Source organism: Rhinoderma darwinii, chromosome 2, assembly GCF_050947455.1.
Source record: "Rhinoderma darwinii isolate aRhiDar2 chromosome 2, aRhiDar2.hap1, whole genome shotgun sequence".
Classification (NCBI taxonomy): Eukaryota; Metazoa; Chordata; class Amphibia; order Anura; family Rhinodermatidae; genus Rhinoderma; species Rhinoderma darwinii.
Genome location: NC_134688.1, coordinates 365,741,116 through 365,762,083, shown reverse-complemented (window position 1 = coordinate 365,762,083; position 20,968 = coordinate 365,741,116). Strand labels below are relative to the sequence as shown.

At 43.1% G+C, this 20,968-nt stretch overlaps 1 protein-coding gene and 1 long non-coding RNA gene across 5 annotated transcripts in view; one reads left to right on the top strand and one right to left on the bottom strand.

The window, feature by feature from the left end:
- Nucleotides 1-20,968, bottom strand: part of PPM1J (protein phosphatase, Mg2+/Mn2+ dependent 1J) — a 220,527-nt gene that overhangs the window by 53,061 nt on the left and 146,498 nt on the right. For 2 of the 4 annotated variants that reach the window (XM_075853854.1, XM_075853851.1), the window contains exon 10: nucleotides 18,735-18,872. In XM_075853854.1, coding sequence (XP_075709969.1) covers nucleotides 18,735-18,872 — 138 coding nt within the window. Of the gene's footprint in view, nucleotides 1-1,301; nucleotides 1,479-11,985; nucleotides 14,702-18,734; nucleotides 18,873-20,968 lie in introns of those variants that run through there. The other 2 variants (XM_075853852.1, XM_075853853.1) reach the window with 2 other exon arrangements.
- Nucleotides 1-20,968, top strand: part of LOC142743258 (uncharacterized) — a 126,089-nt gene that overhangs the window by 87,799 nt on the left and 17,322 nt on the right. The gene's annotated exons all lie outside the window — the stretch shown is intronic.

The window sequence follows — 20,968 nt, the reverse complement described above, 5'->3', positions numbered from 1 at the left end:
AGCCAGGTCCACCTAGGAAGGGTCTAGTGGCCCCTCATAAAGGGGGGGGGTACTGTGAAGGATTTGCCTGACACAGCTTCTGTGTCGACGCCCGTGGTTAATCAGCCTGCATCTGTTCCTGGGTCTGCTAGAGTGACTCGATCAGCTACCACTCAGGCTGGTAGGCTGAGGAGTGGGAGAGCCTATCGCAGCCTGGCCAGACGGTTCTAGCTCCCGCCCTTGGTCCACTTATACCTTCATTTGCTGCTTGTCCTTTGCCTGTGATTCATCTGTTTCCTGGCTCTGCTGTTCCTGCTGTTACTATTGACCTCTGCTTCATATTGACCCTGGCTTGACTGACTATTCTCCTGCTCTGCATTTGTTACCACGTACACTCCTGGTTTGACTCGGCTCGTCCAATACTCTGTGGCTCACGGTGTTGCCGTGGGCAACTTCCCCACATTCCTTTGCTTTTGTGTTCCCTTGTCTTGTTTGTCTGTCATGCACATATTGAGCGTAGGGACCGTCGCCCAGTTATACGCCGTCGCCTAGGACGGGCTGTGTAAATAGGCAGGGACTGAGTGGCGGGTGGATTAGGGCTCACCTGTCTGTCTCCCTATCCTGACATTACAAGCAAACAGGTATTTCAAGCCGCTGGTGCCTCTGGAGTCCCGCGAACCTCAAGGTGTAGGATCCTCCAGAAGAGGTTTGCAAGTGTGTATAAAGCTATTATTCGGCCACCCCTAAACAATGCTCAGAAACGGTTGCAGTGGGCTCAGAAATACATGAAGACTAATTTTCAAACCGTGTTTTTTACTGATGAGTGCCGTGCAACCCTGGATGGTCCAGATGGATGGAGTAGTGGATGGTTGGTGAATGGCCACCATGTCCCATTAAGGCTGCGACATCAGCAAGGAGGTGGCGGAGTCATGTTTTGGGCTGGAATCATGGGGAGAGAGCTGGTAGGCCCCTTTAGGGTCCCTGACGGTGTAAAAATGACCTCTGCAAAGTACGTAGAGTTTATGACTGACCACTTTCTTCCGTGGTACAAAAAGAAGAACCGTGCCTTCCGTAGCAAAATTATCTTCATGCATGACAATGCACCATCTCATGCTGCAAAGAATACCTCTGTGTCATTGGCTGCTATGGGCATAAAAGGAGAGAAACTCATGGTGTGGCCCCCTTGTTCCCCTGACCTCAACCCTATTGAGAACCTTTGTAGCATCCTCAAGCAAAATATCTATGAGGGTAGGAGGCAGTTCACATCAAAACAGAAGCTCTGGGAGGCTATTCTGACATCCTGCAAAGATATTCAAGCAGAAACTGTCCAAATACTCACAAATTTAACCCCTTCAGGACACAGCCTGTTTTGGCCTTGTGGACGCAGGCGATTTTTTCAAATCTGACATGTGTCACTTTATGTGGTAATAACTCCGGAATGCTTTTACTTATCCAAGCGATTCTGAGATTGTTTTCTCGTGACATATTGTACTTTACGTCTGTAAAAAAATTTGGTAGATAAATTCAATATTTATTTGTGAAAAACACCAAAATTTATAGAAAATTTGCAAAAAATTGCATTTTTCTAAATTGTAATGTATCTGCTTGCAAAACAGATATTAATACCACACACAATATTTACGAGTTAACATTTCCCATATGTCTAATTTATGTTTGCATCGTTTTTTGAACATCCTTTTATTTTTCTAGGACGTTACACGGCTTAGAACTTTAGCAGCAATTTCTCACATTTTCAAGAAATTTCCAAAACCTATTTTTTTAGGGACCCGTTCACTTCTGAGGTGACTTTGAGGGCCTTATATAGTAGAAACTCCCCATAATTCACCCCATTTTAAAAACTTCACCACTCAAAGTATTCAAAACAGCATTCAGGAAGTTTCTTAACCCTTTAGACATTACACAGGAACTAAAGCAAAGTAGAGGTGAAATTTACTTATTTTTTGTAACCGTTTTAATAAAAGTAACAAAGAAAAAGTCCACTAATCCATTGATCAATAAATTTATGAACAACCCTAAGGCCCTGTTCACACAGAGGTTTTTTTACAAGTTTTTCGGCGCGGAAACCGCTCTGCAAAACTCGTCAAAAACCGCCCGAAAATGTCTCCCATTTCAATCAGTCAGAAGGGTAAAAAAAACACCTCGACGAGTGTTTTGACGAGTTTTTGGCAAACCACTGTGCAAAAAACGTCCGGAGCAGTTTTTGCAGGAGGAATTTTCCTCCTGCAAAAAATTCTGTGTGAACACAGCCTAACAATGAATCAATGTATTTAGAATTTACAGACGTGTAAAATATATGAAGAGATTTATATAAGTATATGTGTGTATACGTATATATTACATGTACGTATATATCTATATGATGATATAGATATATAACATCCCTAATTATTAAATTTTAGTGTTAACAAATTTAAAATATGTCTATATATAATATATATTACGTGTGTGTGTATATATATATATATATATATATATATATATATATATATATATAATATAATATAGACGTGTATGTGTATATATATATATATATATATATATATACACACACATACACAGTATATAAATATATATCTATATAATTTTATAGATGTAAATATATAGAGAGACAGATATATATATATATATTTATATGTGGTGTGTGTGTGTATGTATATATATATATATATATATATACACACACACATATTATAAGCCCTAATTGATTATTGATTAACTAATTAATTGTCCTAGTCTGAGTACTATCTACCTAAACTATAGCTAGCTGCCTACACTAAACTATGTGGAGGTGTTATTTGTGTGTGTTTTTCACAGTCGGTGTGTCTTTATAGGAGACACACAGCAGCTGCTCGGCACAGCTTCTTCTCCCCCACTGTCTCAGAACGATCTGACAGGGAGGGAGGAGAAACAGTGTAACAAACAGCACGAAATTTGTTGCTGCAACAAACTTTGCTGCTGCAACAAACTTTGCTGTGAACACCATGATAGCTTTATCATGGTGATCACGTCATCAGGACCGACACCAATCCGGTCCTGATGTCTTCTCTCAGCACTTAGGCTGCTAGTACCGTGTTTCCCCGAAAGTAAGACAGTGTCTTACTTTCTTTTTATCCCCAAAAGCCCCACTATGTCTTACTTTCGGGGTATGTCTTATATTGGAAAAAAATTGTCGAATTATTATTTTTTTTTTTTTCACAAACTTTATTTAACTGTTTTACATTTTTTTTTTTAGTCCCACCAGGGGACTTCACTATGCGATGTGCCGATCGCATATATAATGCTTTGGTATACTTAGTATACCGAAGCATTATTGCCTGTCAGTGTAAAACTGACAGGCAACCTATTAGGTCATGCCTCCGGCATCGCCTAACAGGCAGATGCTGAAGGCAGACCTGGGGGTCTTTGTTAGACCCCCGGCTGTCATGGAAACCCGACGGCGACCCGCGAATTGTTTGCGGGGGCGCCGATCGGGTGACAGAGGGAGCTCCCCCCTCTGTCAAACACATTAAATGCCGCTGTCACTATTGACAGCGGCATTTAATGGGTTAAACTGCCGGAATCGGCGCGCGCTTCGATTCCGGCAGTTGCAGCAGGAGCCAGGCTGTGTATAACAGCCGTGCTCCTGCCGCTGATTGCGTGGGTACAGTCTCAGTACCCGCGCCATCACAGGACGGATATATCCGTCCTCCTGCGCGAACTAGCAGCTGCTGAGGACGGATATATCCGGAAGTGGGCAGGAGGCGGCAATACCCCCGTGTTTCCCCGAAAGTAAGACATATGTCTTACTTTCGGGGTACGGCTTATATAAGCCGACCCCCCTGAAACCCCCGATACGTCTTACAATCGGGGGTGTCTTACTATCGGGGAAACACGGTAGCAGCGTGTGCTGAGAGATTCAGAGCACAGGGAGAGCGTTGTGCACTCTGTTCTGGCACCACGTGAATTAACGGGCTGCAGGAGAAAAGCCCAGCACGGCAGCCCATTAATCTACGTGGGCTGGTCGTGAAGGGGTTAATGGATGCAAGAATTGTGAAGGTGATATCAAAGAAGGGGTCCTATGTTAACATGTAACTTGGCCTGTTAAGTTTTTTTTTTATTGAAAGAGCTTTTTATTTCTGTAAATATGACCTCCTGATGCTGAAAATGCAACAAATTACAATTTTAGTTCTCTTTACAACCTTTAAAATGTTTTGATCTCTGTTGTGCATAATAATTTGAAACAGTGCATTTTGAGTTTTTTAATTCTAAAAAAAAATCTGTTATTAGGAGATTTGTTCAATAAGATTTGCATTATACTCCAACGGTTGATGGCTTGAAGATTATACTGACTGTCATTTGCATCGACTATTTAGGAAAATCAGCGAAAAATAACATTTGCATAATAATTTGGAACGTGGTGTATATACACACGCAAACACATTTTTTTGGGGGGGACATATGTATTGGGGCTATCGCCCCTAATGTTTTGAGACCTTGGCGACACCCCTGACTGCTAGTGCCGCATCGTTTGGTCACTTAGGAGACCCAGCGATGCAGCTGAAAGCTGCGGGCCATCGGCCATGAGAAGTTTGGGGGGGCCCAAGATGGACTTTTGCACTGGGGCCCATGAGCCTTTAGCTACGCCCCTGAAGTACACTGTTAGTGTACTTATCATTACAAAGTTATTTTTGCTTCCACAGCGGCGCTCTGTCACCAGATGTGCAGGGAATTGCAGCACTTGAATCAACTGAACTTAGATGACCATGAAACACTATAGTGATTTAGGTTGTTGTAGCCATATTATATCTGTGTGAAACTGACCTTACTTATCCTCCTTTTTTAGCTGCTATTCTGTATTAAATTGCAATCTAAAGTTTGAACTTTTCAACACGTCCCCCCGAAAACTAGACCAGGTTGCAAAAGGTCCTTACTTCTCTAATACTGTTTATTTCTGGAACTTGCAGAAGTCTATACAGACTATTCAACAGGCGAGCATTTGCTTTGTGTTTTTATTCGTTTTTGGTAATATCTTGGCTGCAGCTGATTTATTTATGTTAAAACAATGCATTTCATGGAGCTTACCAACAGTCCCCTGACGTCTGCTGTTGGGAGAAAGAATGGTTGGATTTCATGTCCAATCCTTTGTTACCCTGAGAGATCTGCTTATTGTTACGTCCATGGCCGGGGGTCGTCGTTCAAACTCACCCCTTGACGATCCCGGCCATGGACAGCTCTCTTCATGGTGTCCACTCCCTCCAGGGAGACGCTGGCACTCTCTTCCGGGTCCTCGTACTGTTTCCCGCAGGGCGTGCGCGCCCGCGCGTGCACGGCCTTAAAGGGCCAGTACGCGTCCATCTGTCTAATATCAATTATCAGCCCAAATGGCTGCTGGACTATAAAAAGGGGCTCTGCCCACTGGTTCCTTGCCTGAACATTGTTGTATAACCTAGTTTGCCTTGCAAAAGGTCTCCCAGTGTTTTCCAGTTCCCAGTGTTACCCGTTCCTGCTGCCTGTACCCTGTATCCCGTGCTATCGTATCTACAGTGAAAGTCAAGTTGTGCCTTCCCGCTGCATCCACGGCGTTACCTGCTGTGAAAGTCAAGTTGTGCCTTTCCGCTGAATCCGCGGCGTTACTTGCTGTAAAAGTCAAGTTGTGCCTTTCTGCTGCATCCGCGGCGTTACCTGCTGTGAAAGTCAAGTCGTGCTTCCGCCACTGTCTACATTGCCTCAGGTACCCGTTCAGAACTATAGAAATTGTTTTGTACCTTGTTGGCCAGCTGCTACCCCGCTACACGGTACAGCCCAGTGGGTCTACACCCCGCGCCGTGACACTTATTTCTCTACCTATTTATTTTCAATAGTTTTTTATTAAACAGTTTTGTAAAATAATAATATAGTAATAACACAGACTCGCAGAGTCTCAACTTTTGCATTTCAGTAATACAATTAAACAAAGTATTAGACCAACATGGCCTCCAATAAATCTCACATTACATATCTGTCATGATGTCAAAACTCTTGCATAATATAGAGTATATAAATGTATTCATTGCTAACATAGGTAACTATCCTTGACATCACAGTGCTTTTTAGACTACCATAACATGGCCTCCATGAGAGAAAGAAATAAAAGAAAAAAAGAAAGAAAAACACACAATAACCAAAAGAAGAATAGGGAGGGGGGGAGGGGGGGTGTAGGGTAAAAGGGTTTCGTAACCATCTCTAAATATTCACGAAAGTGTGCTATTCCTCCATGGATCCCAAATGGCGTCAAATTTGTCTAATGTACCAGCCAGCATATGTGTTAGGCGGTCATTGACCATTATCCATGAGATCTTAGCGATCAACATATCCATAGACAACGTAGGTGTTCGCCAGACCCTAGCAATAGTTATTTTAGCTGCCAGGAACACATATCGGAGAAATTTACATGCAGGGGCCCGAACCTCCGGAATGGGGCCGCATAGCAGTGCCGTAATCACATCATTGGGGGGTTTGACTTGGATCACTGTGTTAATAAGCTGGTATACCTGGTTCCAAAAGGTGGCAACCACTGGACACTCCCATAGAATATGCATTAGTGTGCCCTCCGCGCCACATTGTCTAAAGCAGTGAATATCCACTGATGGATTAAATCGCGCTATACGAGTGGGGACCATATACCATCTCATTAATACCTTATACCCCGCTTCCACCAAGGATGTATTGATAGATAGTTTCGAGGTCGTACATGCCATCTCCCGCCACTGCTCCAATTCCACCCCCATACCTAGATCGTGTTCCCATCGAGTCATGTAAGGGAGTTTATCTTCCGGGGTAACCAGATCGGAATATATCGTGGATATTTTACGTCGTAGGCCAGAGAGCCAGCACAGACGTTCAAACGTGGTTAATGTACTGATGTCCCCCTGCCTGGATTTCCAGTCCAACAAGAAATGGTGTATCTGGATGTATCTAAAATGCTCCGATGGGGATATCGAGTGTGAATCCTTAAAATAATCCAAAGTTCTAATGTCCCCCCCTATAAAGAAGTCCTTGATCCTGTAAAACCCCTTATTGAGCCACCACCGGAATTCCATTCTACGCAGACCCGGAGGAAAGGCAGAATTACCCGTGATAGTCATAAGCGGATTATGAGGTGATTTAATATGGAATCTCTTTCTAAGCGAGTCCCACAGCTGTAACATCTGAGAAAGCACAGGGGAGCGAACCGGAGGTCTGTCCGAGGCCTCCATCCACAGTAGCGTTTCCAGCGGGAAACAGGTACATGCGGCCGTTTCAATTTGCGTCCACTGGGGGCAGTATGGTCTCGCATACATATCTGTAAACTGCGCCAGACGTGCTGCATGGTAGTAATGTTGGATATTGGGAACCCCCAGACCCCCCGCAGTTTTAGGGGTAAATAATGTTTGTCTCTGTATTCTCGGTCTTTTAGTACCCCAAATAAACGACATAATGAGCCCTTGGATTTGTCTAAGCACCTTCTGGGGGACCACGATAGGGAGCGTTCGAAAATAGTAGAGTAATCTGGGTAAAATCGTCATTTTGATGGAGGCAATGCGACCAAACCATGAGAGATTAAGAGGGGACCATCTAGTGAGATCTGTAGCTATTTGTTTAAAAAGTGGAGGGAAGTTGTCCTTGTAAAGGGACTCTATGGTGGGTGTCAATTTTATACCTAAATACGTCAATCTACGTGCATCCCAATGAAAGTCAAAGTTAAGTTTTAGGTGCTTTACTACCCCAATTGGCAATGGAAGATTCATCGCCACCGACTTGGAGTGGTTAACCTTAAGCCCAGACAGCTTGCGAAACTGATCAAGAATATAAAAGAGATTCGGCAAGGATGTAAGAGGTGTCGATATGAAAAGCAGGATGTCATCCGCAAACAATGCACATTTATGTTCTACTCCTCCCACCGTCACTCCCCTAATGTCGGGAGAATTTCGTATGAGATTGGCCAGGGGCTCAATAGCCAGCGCAAACAGGGAAGGCGATAGCGGACACCCTTGTCGCGTTCCTCTGCATATTGGAAAGGCTCCCGACATAAATCCCCTAGAGTTTATTTTTGCTGTAGGGAGACAGTATAAGATCTTAAGAATAGACAAAAAGCCGGAACCAAAGCCCATTCTCTCAAGGACATAAAACAAATACTCCCAGGATAGCGAGTCAAAGGCTTTCTGAGGGTCAAGACTTAATAACATACTTTGACGTCCGAAAGTACCATCCCACCCCGAGCGGACTGCTGAAATAATGTCCACCGCCCGTCTCGTCTGATCCTCCGCCTGGCGGAGGGGTATAAATCCCGCCTGGTCCTTATGTATATATGTGGCGAGAAAGGAATTCAATCTAACCGCCAGAGTTTTTGTCATAATCTTAAGATCCACATCGAGTAGGGATATCGGGCGGTAATTGGCCTGATCTGTATGATCCTTATGGGGCTTGGGAATGAGATGTATGTAAGCTAAATTCGAAAAAGGAGGCAAATTATTACCCTCCCGATAAGCATTGAACAGTTCAACCATATGCGGGGCCAATACCTCCCTAAAGTGTTTATAATAACCTGAGGAAAACCAATCTGGCCCCGGGGCTTTGTGAGCCTTCAGATTTTTAATAACATCCAATACCTCTTCCAAACTAAATTCAGCATCCAGTGTTTCTCTATCCCCTTGGGAAAGTTTAGTAGGAAATGTTGTTTCCAGCAAGACCTTAGCCTTATTTTTATCAAACTGAGGTGGTGCCGAATACAAAGCTGAATAAAAATCCTGAAAGGCCTTTAAAACTTTTGTGGGGTTCTGTGAAAAAGATCCATCTGCCAAGCGCAATTTCGGTGGTGTTGAGGTGTTAAATCGGGGCGTGAGGCGTCTGGAGAGTAATGTTCCCGGTTTATCCCCTTGTGTAAAAAACTTATGTTGTGACCATCGCAGGCTTTTTTCCGCCCAGCTTGTCAGACATAGATTTAATTCTGTTCTAGCTTCCGCTAATTTTGCTTTAGTATCTGCCGAAGGGTCTGTTTTAAATTGCTTGGACAGATCCGCAAACTTCCTTTCCTTTAACACCAGTACCTCTTTCGACCGTTTCTTATTACGCGAGGCTATCTGAATGAATTTTCCCCTAATCACTGCTTTGTGAGCCGCCCAATTGGACATAATTGAGGTGTCTGGTGCCTTATTAAGTAGAAAATATGTGTCCAATTCCCTTTGGATTTCTTTAACTATCTCCTGATCCGATAGTAGTGACTCATTCAATCTCCAAGATGAGATAGGCGGTCTCCCACATAAATCTGACAGCCGAACCACAATCGGGTCATGGTCAGACCAGGGTGTAGCCAAAATCCTAGCGTCCGTGACCTTAGGGAGTAAACTAGTTGACAACATAACATGATCAATGCGGGTGTGAATATTATGGGTTGAGGAGAAATAGGTATAATCCCTCGCTGTGGGATTAAAATCCCGCCAGACATCTATGACATCCACCGAATGGAAGAAACGTGCTACTTGTATGCTGGTTGACGTAGGAGGAATAAGTCGCACCCTGGATGCGTGGGATTTATCCATTGACGCGTCCAAGGCGATATTAGAATCCCCACCCATAATTATCGGGCCCTCTATCGATGAATGGAGCTTGCGCCACATGCCTTGGAAGAACGCCGGTTGATTGGAATTCGGGGCATAATAGTTAATAAAGGTTATTGGAGATTCGTGTAACAGACCCGTGACCAAGATGTACCTGCCATCTGGATCAGAGATCGTTTTGTGAGATGTAAACGGGACCGACCGAGACAGCCATATGCCCACTCCCCTGTGCTTAGTAGAGGCACTAGCCAAAAAATTTTATGAGTAGTCTATGAAAGTACGATGGAGCAGAGGAGGTCGAGAAATGCGTTTCCTGTAGAAATAGTATATCAACATGAGAGGATTTATAGTATAAAAAAGCTTTTCGACGTTTGATCGGGGAATTAAGGCCCTGCACATTATGTGTGAGTAAACTATAGGTCTTAGCAGATTCCATGATCGCCATCATAGATCAGGAGGTAGAACCATGTGCTGATTGGGATCCAGCTATAGAGACAAGGGTCAAAAATAGGAAAGAAGGGAAAGGGAGTAAGAGACAGAACAAAAATAGGACAAACACAAAATTTCAATAGTACCGGACATAGTCTACCGACTAGGCAGTCAAGAAAAGACTGCGAAAAGGGGGACAGCAGACCGTCGTGAAGGCACAGCATTTCCGTAAATATATAACCAGACATTCAACCCCTTAATCTGTATCATCCCTGAGCGTAATAGGCAATCACATGTTAATGATAAGGTAAAGCAAACTTCACATTTTTAAAACAAACATATCTGTAACCGGGATACCAACTCACTGCGACCTAGACACCTCAAGAACCTTCCTTGCTTTATTCGGGCCAGCTTATAAACAAACTTTCCTTACTATAAGTGGGAATCAAAGAAAGCCTCAATACTACCCCAACGTATGGAGCCCCGGCTCCCAGTCCGCTGAGAACTGCAACTGGCGGTATCAGGCTGAAACTCAACATCAGTGTTGTTTGAAGACATCTCCGGCCAATATGAAGAATAAAGAAAAAGAAAAAAATAACTGCTTCTATATTCGACCTTCTATCCGTCAAGGAGGATTCAAATGTTGCCGACGAGAGTCCACCCTCTGTTCCCGAGGCGCCTCTTGACGGCCTCCTTGGGTGCGCCATATTGGTGACAACGGGGGATCCTGTATAGGGAGTCGGGGGGAGCTGGACTTATCCTGGGATGGTAGAATATGTAAGTCCCTCAGCAGATCCTCCCCTTCCTGTAGCGTAGAGAAGCCATATTGCCTGTTATTGCGCATGAAAAGGAGACGAAATGGGAATGCCCACCGGTATGGGATAGCATGGTGTTTGAGGGTCTGCAAGATAGGACGAAGCATCCGCCTTTTTTGGATGGTTTGGGGAGCCAGATCAGCAAATATCTGCACCGCTGTATTACAAATGGTGATCACCGGAAGCTTCCTAGCTCTTTCCATCACTTTCTCTTTAATCGAGTAATAGTGGAGTTTCACTATAATATCTCTGGGAAGTCCATCCCGCCTCATGGCCGTCAATGCTCTATGGGCCCGGTCAATTTCCATATGTGATTCCGATATATCCGGTATCAAGGTAGTGAGTAGCATACGAACCACCGCCGGTACCTCCGTCTGAGATTCAGGGACCCCTCTGATCCTGAAATTATAGCGTCGGGATCTGTTTTCCAGGTCCTCAATTCTTGTGTTCGCCTCCTCCAATTGCTCCTGCAAATCCTCCATAAATCTGGAATTCTGATTAACTCTTGCAGTGATGGAAGTCATTTTGGTTTCAATGGCCTGCATATGAGCCCCCACTTTATGTAAATCTTGGTGTACAGCGGCAATCTTGGAGCTTATTTCCCCCATCTGAGCTTGCATAGCTCTTGATATGCATGAAAAGATGGCGTCCTCTGTCAATCCTGAAACAATGGCCGACGGCATGGGCGAGTGCTGTGGCACGTGAACGGGCGCTGGATCGGGCCCTCTACCTGTATATCCTCCTGTGCCTGCGATGGTGAAGCATTGCCATTCTCCCGCAGGAGCACAGGATAATCCTGTGATATCACCGATGTGCTGGGCTGTATCTCCTGCTGCTGCTGCAGCAGGCCTTGCTCCGCCATGTTCGGCGCCGCCATCAGCATGTCTGCAACGGACCTGAGCCTGGGTTTGCTTACCCCGTCTGCCGCTCCCTCTGGCCATAGGTGGATGCCCGGGCATCTAAGGTACCTCTCCTATCTTTTATGGGTCTCGATGTCTGCTGTTAGCGATATATATGCTGGAATGCCTTCACGAGGTGCGGAGCCTGGCTAGAACGCGTCCACCATGATCAGCTGCGCGCATGCGCCCCCCTTCTCTACCTATTTAAATGAACATGCATGCTCACCATAACATTCATGTTTATGGCAGGAGTCGGGAGTGATATATATAAAATTGGAGAGATGGATCACTCAATGGCCTTCCTTTATCATATTAAAGGAATAATACCAGCAAAATTGATTATATCTTCTGCTCCCTTATACTGACCCTACAGTCCCCCAAAAAAAGATTACTATACAATGGAAAAGTAAAGTCAACTAAATGCTGCCCCGCTTCTGAAAGACCTGGTTTCTTCATTCTGGTCTTACGATTTCTGCGTGCTAAGATGGCCGTTATCATTGAACCCCATTTCTGATGTTAGAATAAAAGAACTAGGCTATATCCATACAGTGCAGTTTCATTGCAGTTATTGACCAAAATAATAAAAATAGGAGTAGAGGGAGTAAACTAGGTAGAAGTCTACATTAAGAATTCCACTCAAGTTTTCGATTAATGGGGGAAAAAAAAGGGGGACTTAGGCCTTGTCTCTGTCTAGGTGACCCATGAAAACCTTCAATTACTGCCCAGACTACAATTGACACCAACCAAAACTAAACCACTCAGATTGATTTAGTATTTCTTACTGCAAAACTCATTACATCAAAATTGAATTCTCTCATCCAATATGAATAGTGTTGTACAATTTGAAAAGGTGATAAGGTTTGGTGTGTAGAGGTCGCTTTTCGAAGTTCTGAAAATGTATAGGTCTTTCTACTGATTTTTGTTAATTTAAAAAGATAATAATAAACATCTGATAAAAACCTGGTCACAAGGTTCAGATTTCCAGACCAATTTCCAGAATCGGATAGACATATGATGAATGACTAAGGCCTTATTTACACGAACATATTAAACGTCCGTGTGTCGGCTGTTGAAACAACGGCCATCACACGGACCTATATAATTCAATGTGGCCGTTCACACGGCCGTTGTTTCAATGGACCATGTGAAGGGTCCGTGAGAAAATAGGACATGTCCTATTTTTTCACGCTTCACGCATCCCTCCATAGACCCTAATCTATGGGGGATGTGTGACATCTTGTCCCGCAGCACAGAGCACGGATGCACCTCGGACGTGAAAAACTACAGTTTTTCACGTCCGAGATGTGCAGCGCTCATGTGAATCCGGCCTTAGACAATAAAATGATTGTTGGTTCCAGACCTGGTGGGTGGAGTATATAAAAAAATCTTTTGATTTTGAAGCACAGAACACTAGTGAATGCTTATTCTGTGGTCTAAAAGGCTTGTTACTACGAAATTGCTGATTAAACAGGGAAATGCTGAAGTGCTTCTCTGAGTACACAGCAATGGTATGGGCTACTGTAACAGACCATAAGCCAAGAGCAGGATAAATGAGACTTAAGCACGTACCTACCAAAATCAGACTGTTGGGAATTAGAAAACGTTGCCTGTTCTGACAAACCTTGGTTTCTGTTGCACCTTGCAGATAGTAGAGTCAGAATTTTGCATACATCACATCAGTCCATAAATCTCTTCAAAGTTCAAGCTTGTGTTGGCAGTTGCAATGGAGATGGGAGTTTGGTGTCCATAAGACCAAGAAAGCATTTGTTTAAATGCCGCAGCCTACCTAAGTATTGATGCTGACCATGAACGTCCTTTATGCCCTCAGTTTACTAATCTAACGGCTACTTTCAGCAGGATAACAGGTCAAAAATCAAAAACCACGTTGACAATAAATTCACTATGTTTCAATGGCCGGGAACTCAAACAAATACAGCACCTAAATGATTCCATCATTTTCTTCTTGAATACATGCAAAACGTTAAAAAATTAGGGTATGATGGGTCGTAGCCATCACTAGTGTGCTGTATCTAATATGATGAGTACTGATGGCTGTGTGCAGTGATTTTCCAACTCAGGACTAGCCGATGAGGGCATGCATTTCCACCAACATTCATTTTCCCTGCCCAGTAAAGGTTGTGTGTGTGTGTGTGTGCGTGTGTGTATTTTTGCTTTTAGATAAAAAATAAAGAGGTCGTCCTTAATTGTACAAGCTTAATTACATCATTTTTAGTAAGAGTCCCCTTTCCCACACACACCTTTTTGACTGTTTCTCGTAACACCTGCAAGGAGCCCAGGAACAGTGTTATCATGCCTCTAACCTGATAACTTTGAAAAGCATAAAAACAAGTTCTGCAGGGTCGAGAGATCCACTGTTGGCAAAATTTTACCTATCCAATGACTTTTCAACTCCCACTGCTGAGACCCTCACTCCTGCCATTTTGCATTGAGTCTCTGGACTGCCGCAATCCTGTGGGTGACTGAACCATTGTTCATGGATGTCAGGCCATGTGGATTTCTGGACAATTGACTAAATACATTTTCGATATTGATGTGTACATAAAAAACATTGTTTTTGTGTTTACAGTATATTTATGAACTTTTGTATTTTTTATGTCTAGGTTTACCCTTAGGCTTGATGTTTGATTCATCCTCGATGTTCTATTTAGTCTGAAATAGGACTTATCATTTATAACCTTTTATGTATATAATGTACTATTTGTTCAACTCAATCCCTGCCTGGTCTTAAAATGCCTGTTTAAAGTTTCCATAGAAAGCATAATGCTACCAGTATGTTTTTGGATAGTATGAAGAAATAACGACCCCATACAAGTATGGATAGTGCATGTAAAAAACCATGCAGATATAGCCACTGTTCTTGTGACTTAAGATGCCCAAATTGAGTAGTGGCACTGATTTGGCACCTCTTAGTCTGAAAGGTCCATTGTTCCAGCATCAACAACGATATCTTCTCCATCATTTCAAATCAGGATTTCCTTATGGTCTGAAATGTTGAAAATCCAAACAAGAGCTAAAGTCAATAAAAGTATGGATGCTAGTTGATGTTGAAAGCTCAACCCATTGCCAGTTACTCTGAGCAGGAAATAGGTTCTATAGGGTCTTCACACGATAAACTAAGATCACGGACTGATGGTGGCTGTAGATGGTCTTTCAGAATGATGAGGCATCAAACTTTTGATTTGGTTTTGGTACATGGAAGAGAAGGTAATTTATCTGTGTGTATGCAGCCATGATTGTAGATTTTCGAGGTGATTTTCGAACTGTCCGTGCTTTGGAATAGAACCACCAATTTAGAACCAGATGTCACAAAGACCTAGGGCCAGTTCAACTTGACTAAGGCCCTGTTCACACAGAGTATCTTGCAGGAAGAAAAAATCTGCCTCAAAATTCTTTCAGGAATTTTGAGGCAGATTTTGCATTGCCTTCACTTTCTTGCCGCGGTTTGCGCATTGTATTTCGCAGCGTTTTTCGGCCATGGCTCTTGAGCGCCGCGTGCAAAAAATGCAGCATAAAAATGCTTTCTCTGCCTCCCATTGATTTCAATGGGAGGTCAGAGACTGAACCATGGGAAGAAAGAGCATGTCACTTTTTTCCCAGTGAGTGGGAAAAAAACGCCTTCGCCTCCCTTTGAAATTAATGGAAGACGGTTTCAGGCGTTTTTTTGGCGCTGATTCCGACGTGGTTTCCGCATCAAAATCAGCGCCAAAATACTTTGTTTGAACAGGGTGTAAGAATCTCAGTATGCGATGGACATTGATGACAAATTGTTTACCTGAGTTGTGAGGAATTCCTAGGAAATTTGCTGCACTGATGTATCCTCCTGCATGCTGTACACCAGGGGTGGGCAAACTTTTTGACTCGCGGGCCACAATGGGTTCTAAAATTTGACAGAGGGGCCGGGCCAGGAGCATTTGGAGGGAGTGTTTGGGCCGGATATACTAAAGCATTAAATGTAGTGTGTGCAAACCTCATAGCACAGTAAGAACACTACAACCCAATTTATTAACTGTCTTTCAAATGTGAAAAATAGCCCTTATCAGTTAATAAATTTGTCTCAAGGAATATGCAAGATATGGCATTTACATACTATTTCGCAGATACTGGGAGAAGGAAATGTAAATAGATTAAAATAACATACGCACTGTGATTTATCAAGAAAAAAGTTCTGTTGACTCTGTAAATTAGCTGCCAACCTCTGAGCAGTAGCCGCCCGTTCTTGTGTTGACTGCTTGCTAGCATAGTTTGCATGCTTCGTGGCAAAGTGACGGCTGATATTGTACTCTTTGAAAACCGAAGGGCTTAATGGTGACATGAAACGAAGTGAAAATTAAAGTGAAATAAAGAGAAATACGCGCCACATTAACCCCTTAATGACCGGGCCATTTTGCACGTTAATGACCAAGGATTATTTTTTGTTTTTCCACGGTCGCATTCCAAGAGTCGTAACTCTTTTTTTATTCCGTCGACATAGCCGTATAAGGGCTTGTTTTTTGCGGGACGAGTTGTATTTTGTAATTGTACCATTTTTAGATGCTTATAACATATTGATTAACTTTTATTAACTTTATTTTAGGAGAGAATTGAAAATAAGCAGCTATTCCAGCATTAATTTTCACGTTATAAATTTACGCCGTTTACTATGCAGCGTAAATAACATGTTAACTTTATTCTGTGGGTCGGCACGATTACGGGGATACCAAATGTGTAAAGGTTTTATATGTTTTTTCTACGTTTGCACAATAAAAACCCTTTTAGAAAAAAATTACTTGTTTTTGCATCGCCGCGTTCCAAGAGGCGTAATTTTTTTATTTTTCCGTCGATGTGGCCGTACGTGGGATTGATTTTTGCGGGACAATGTGTAGTTTTCATTAGTACTATTTTGGGGTACATAGGACTTATAGATGAACTTTTATTTTATTTTTTATGGGGGGAATGGGAGAAAAGAGAGAATTTTGCCGTTGTTTTTTGCGTTTTCTTTGGACGCCGTTCATCCGGTGGTTTAATTAATGTGTTCATTTTATTGGTCAAGTTGTTACGATCGCGGGGATACCATATATGTGTATGTGTGATTTGTTTTGACCGTTTTATTAAATAAAACCACTTTTTGGGGCAAAAAAGTAGTTTTATTTGACTTTGACTGTAATTTTTTTTATTTTTTTTTTCACAAACTTTATTTAACGGTTTTACTTTTTTTTTTTTAGTCCCACCAGGGGACTTCACTATGCGATATGCCGATCGCATATATAATGCTTTGGTATACTTCGTATACCAAAGCATTATTGCCTGTCAGTGTAAAACTGACAGGCAACCTGTTAGGTCATGCCTCTGGCATCGCCTAACAGGCAGATGCTGAAGACAGACCTGGGGGTCTTTGTTAGACCCCCGGCTGTCATGGAAACCCGACGGCGACCCGCGATTTGTTTGCGGGGGCGCCGATCGGGAGACAGAGGGAGTTCCCCCCTCTGTCAAACACATTAAATGCCGCTGTCACTGTTGACAGCGGCATTTAATGGGTTAAACTGCCGGAATCGGCGCGTGCTTCGATTCCGGCAGTTGCAGCAGGAGCCAGGCTGAGTATAACAGCCGTGCTCCTGCCGCTGATCGCGTGGGTAAACTGTCAGTACCCGCGCCATCACAGGACGGATATATCCGTCCTCCTGCGCGAACTAGCAGCTGCTGAGGACGGATATATCTTGGACAAGTTCGGCGGGCCGGATTAAAAAGCCTAACGGGCCGTATGTGGCCCGCGGGCCGTAGTTTGCCCATGTCTGCTGTACACCATTAACCAGTTTCATCTTGGTGAACCTCTGCTTGAATATAACGCAGTCTGGATGTTGTATTGGAAAGAAGCCAATCGTACCAGGATACTTAGGGCTTGTCCACACGTAACTGAATTGTTGCAGAAAATTTCTAAAGCATTTAGGTTAAAACTAGAAGACATTTTGCTGCGGAAAAAACGCACCATTTCCTGTGGTTTTTACTGCAGAAATTGGTGCGTATTTTGCTGCTTTTTATTTAATGATGGGAGATAGTGATATATCCTTTGAAAAACACAGCAGTTCAGTCCAGGAATTGACATGCTGCAGTACGAAAAATACAAACCACAGGTGAATTTCTGATCGGAAATTTGACACAGCGTGTGGATGAGATTTGTTAAATCTCACCCACTTTGCGCTACTGTATTCTGCTGCGTATTTTCCAATGGCAATTCCGCATTGAAAATACGCAGCAATTCCGTTACGTGGACAAGCCCTGATAGTTTGAACTTCCTTGGTGCTAGACAGGCCATGCTATCAGAAGTTGTATATTACACAGTAAATACCTTATATATGAGGCAGGTAGTCATAATCGTGCTGTCTGCTTTTTTTTTCTATATCAACCTTAAATAATTAGGAATGGTTTTATTTTTGTGATGTAATCTATGTGCTTTTATTAAAGACTGGCTTTAAGCTCGTTCATACCTATAACATATACTTAAATAAAAAATATTTATACTTCAAAACAGTCTAAGGCTATGTTCACACGGGGTCTTTTGCCGAGTTTTTTGACGCGGAAACCGCGTCGCAAAACTCGGCAGAAACGGCCCGAGAACGCCTCCCATTGATTTCAATGGGAGGCGTCGGCGTCTTTTTCCCGCGAGCAGTAAAACTGCCTCGCGGGAAAAAGAAGCGACATGCCCTATCTTCGGGCGCTTCCGCCTCCGACCTCCCATTGACTTCAATGGGAGGCAGGAGAAAGCGTGTTTTCTGCCCGCGGCGCTCAATGGCCGCGGGCGAAAAACGGCGCGATCATTGCTATTCACACAGAGTATTTTGGGGGAGGAATATCTGCCTCAAAATTCCGTTTGGAGCTTTGAGGCAGATATTCCTCCCCCAAAATACTCCGTGTGAACATAGCCTTTGAGGAAAGTGTTTCAAGTTAAAGTGCTTTGCGCTTGTCGTGCCTCCTGCTATTGAGGTAATATTCCAAGTTTGTGTTCTTAAACTACTGTATATCGAGCATTTATTTTTCTTCACCTGCAATGTCCAGCCAGTGGAATAACAAACACAGAGATATCGTCTAAAGAGGCCAGCTTTCCATTTGATAGCCTCCAGCTATTCTCCTTACGAACCCCTCTTGTACGAAGAACAAGTTCTTGAGCAGCAAGGTTATATCTGCAACACAATATTGATGTAATTATAGACTTAACACTGAATTAATTTAGTTGAAAATAATTCTATTGTATAAGTATTTCGATTTTCTCACCAAAACAAACTATATGACTGAATGGTCACCAGGTGATGCCACCATAGCTAAATATTATTAAATGTTATTATGTTACCAAGCTCTGTGCAGTACTACTGTTTTGGTGCTGGCAAGACTTGCTATGTACGGGATTATCAAATAAAGGATCCCGTGATTCCTCTCCCAGACATCGCTTCTATTTACTACATGCTATTTTATGACAAGGTGTAAGGCCCCATACACACGACCGTAAAAAAAATCTTCGTAATTGCGGACTGCAATACGGTCCGCAATTACGGACCCGTTCGGTTATATTGGGCGCTGACACCTTTACGTATCGCTACGGATAGGTGTCCGTGCCGTAGAACCGTGCCGGGAATTATGGAGAATGTCCTACTTTTCGTATTTTACGGGTCATGCTCCCATATCTTTTGCCCGAAAATGCGGCCCGCCGTGCCCGCAATCGTGGTCCGTGATTACGGGCACGGCCATGTGCATGAGGTCTGAGGTAGTGCTATAATTCCTCACTGTCTTCACACACAACACAGGTTCTGCTTCTGACACTGCACAATCTGCTGCCCAGAATGTGAAATACCACAGGGAAGGAGGGTGAAGGGTAGGGAGCAGAGGAGATAAAAGTCCTGATAAGTGACCTTTCCTTCTTCATAGAGGAAAGGGGGAGATAGCCACATGATCAGAATACGATAACTCACACAAACAGTACGTTGCTTTGGACGACATGTCATGTATTACCCAGACAATCTAGGCTGTGTTCAGGTGTTCCCCGTTGGAGGAACCCCTCAACGGAAAGGCAAACGGAAAATTTAGCTTCCGTTTGCATGACCATTGAGACGGAAGCCCTCAACGGAAATCGACGCTGACGTGAACAGGCCCCTATGCTTTTGAGTGGGCACTGTGTAAGGCTTCGTTCACATCTGCGTTGTGGCATCCGTTTTAGCGAATCCATTGAAATAAAAAAAAAAACAGACAGACTAATGCCAGACTGAATCCGTCAAAAAAAACTGACGCTTATCTTTCAGTTTGTCATCAGTTATAACGGATCCGTTTTTATCTTTGCATCTTTCTTGCTCCCATTTTTAGTCGACTACGGTATTGCTTCTATTAATTCGACGGAACCCTTGCACAACGGAGACAAACGGAAACCATTTGCACCATTTGTCAGGGCTCCGTAACGCACTGTAAAAAGAAGTGCATATCACTTCTTGACCTGTTTTCCATTGACTCTATAGAAAAACAGCTCCAAAAACGGCCATAAAAACGCTTCGAAAAATGTGAGTTTGCTTAAAAAATGGCAGAAAATCAGGAGTTGTTTCCCTTGAAAACAGTTCCGTATTTTCAAACGTTTTTTGCTAAGCGTGTAAACATACCCTAACTAGTACGAATTGTCTAAATTGTACAACCACTTTAAACATTTAAGGTATGTGCACACAACCTTTTTTCAGACATAATGGAGGCGTTTTACGCCTTGAATTACGCCTGAAAAGACGGCTCCAATACGTCGGCAAACATCTGCCCATTGCTTGCAATGGGTCTTACGATGTTCTGTGAAGACGAGCTGTAATTTTGCCTGCGTCAAAGAAGTGCAGGACACTTCTTGGGACGTAATTGGAGGCATTTCTCATTGACTCCGTAATGGACGCCGCGAAAAACGCGTGCATGTGTAAAAACGTCTAAAATTCAGGAGCTGTTTTCGCCTGAAAACAGCTCAGTAATTTCAGACGTATTTTGCGTTGTCGTGTGAACATACCCTTAGTATATACTGTTTATACTGTAGAATTTAACTAAGGCTGCTGGATTAAAACCTGTATAATGTAGTGGCAGGATAACAAAACATATAGTAAAAGATATAAAGCTTTTTTTTTTTTCTTTAAATACATCTTTCCACATATACCTTATTGTAAAAAATATTTAGGCTTCGTTCACATCTGCGTTGGGACACAGTTCATGCGTTCAATCTGAGCTTTCCGTCAGGGGAACCCATGAACGGAATCCAAACTAAAACAAA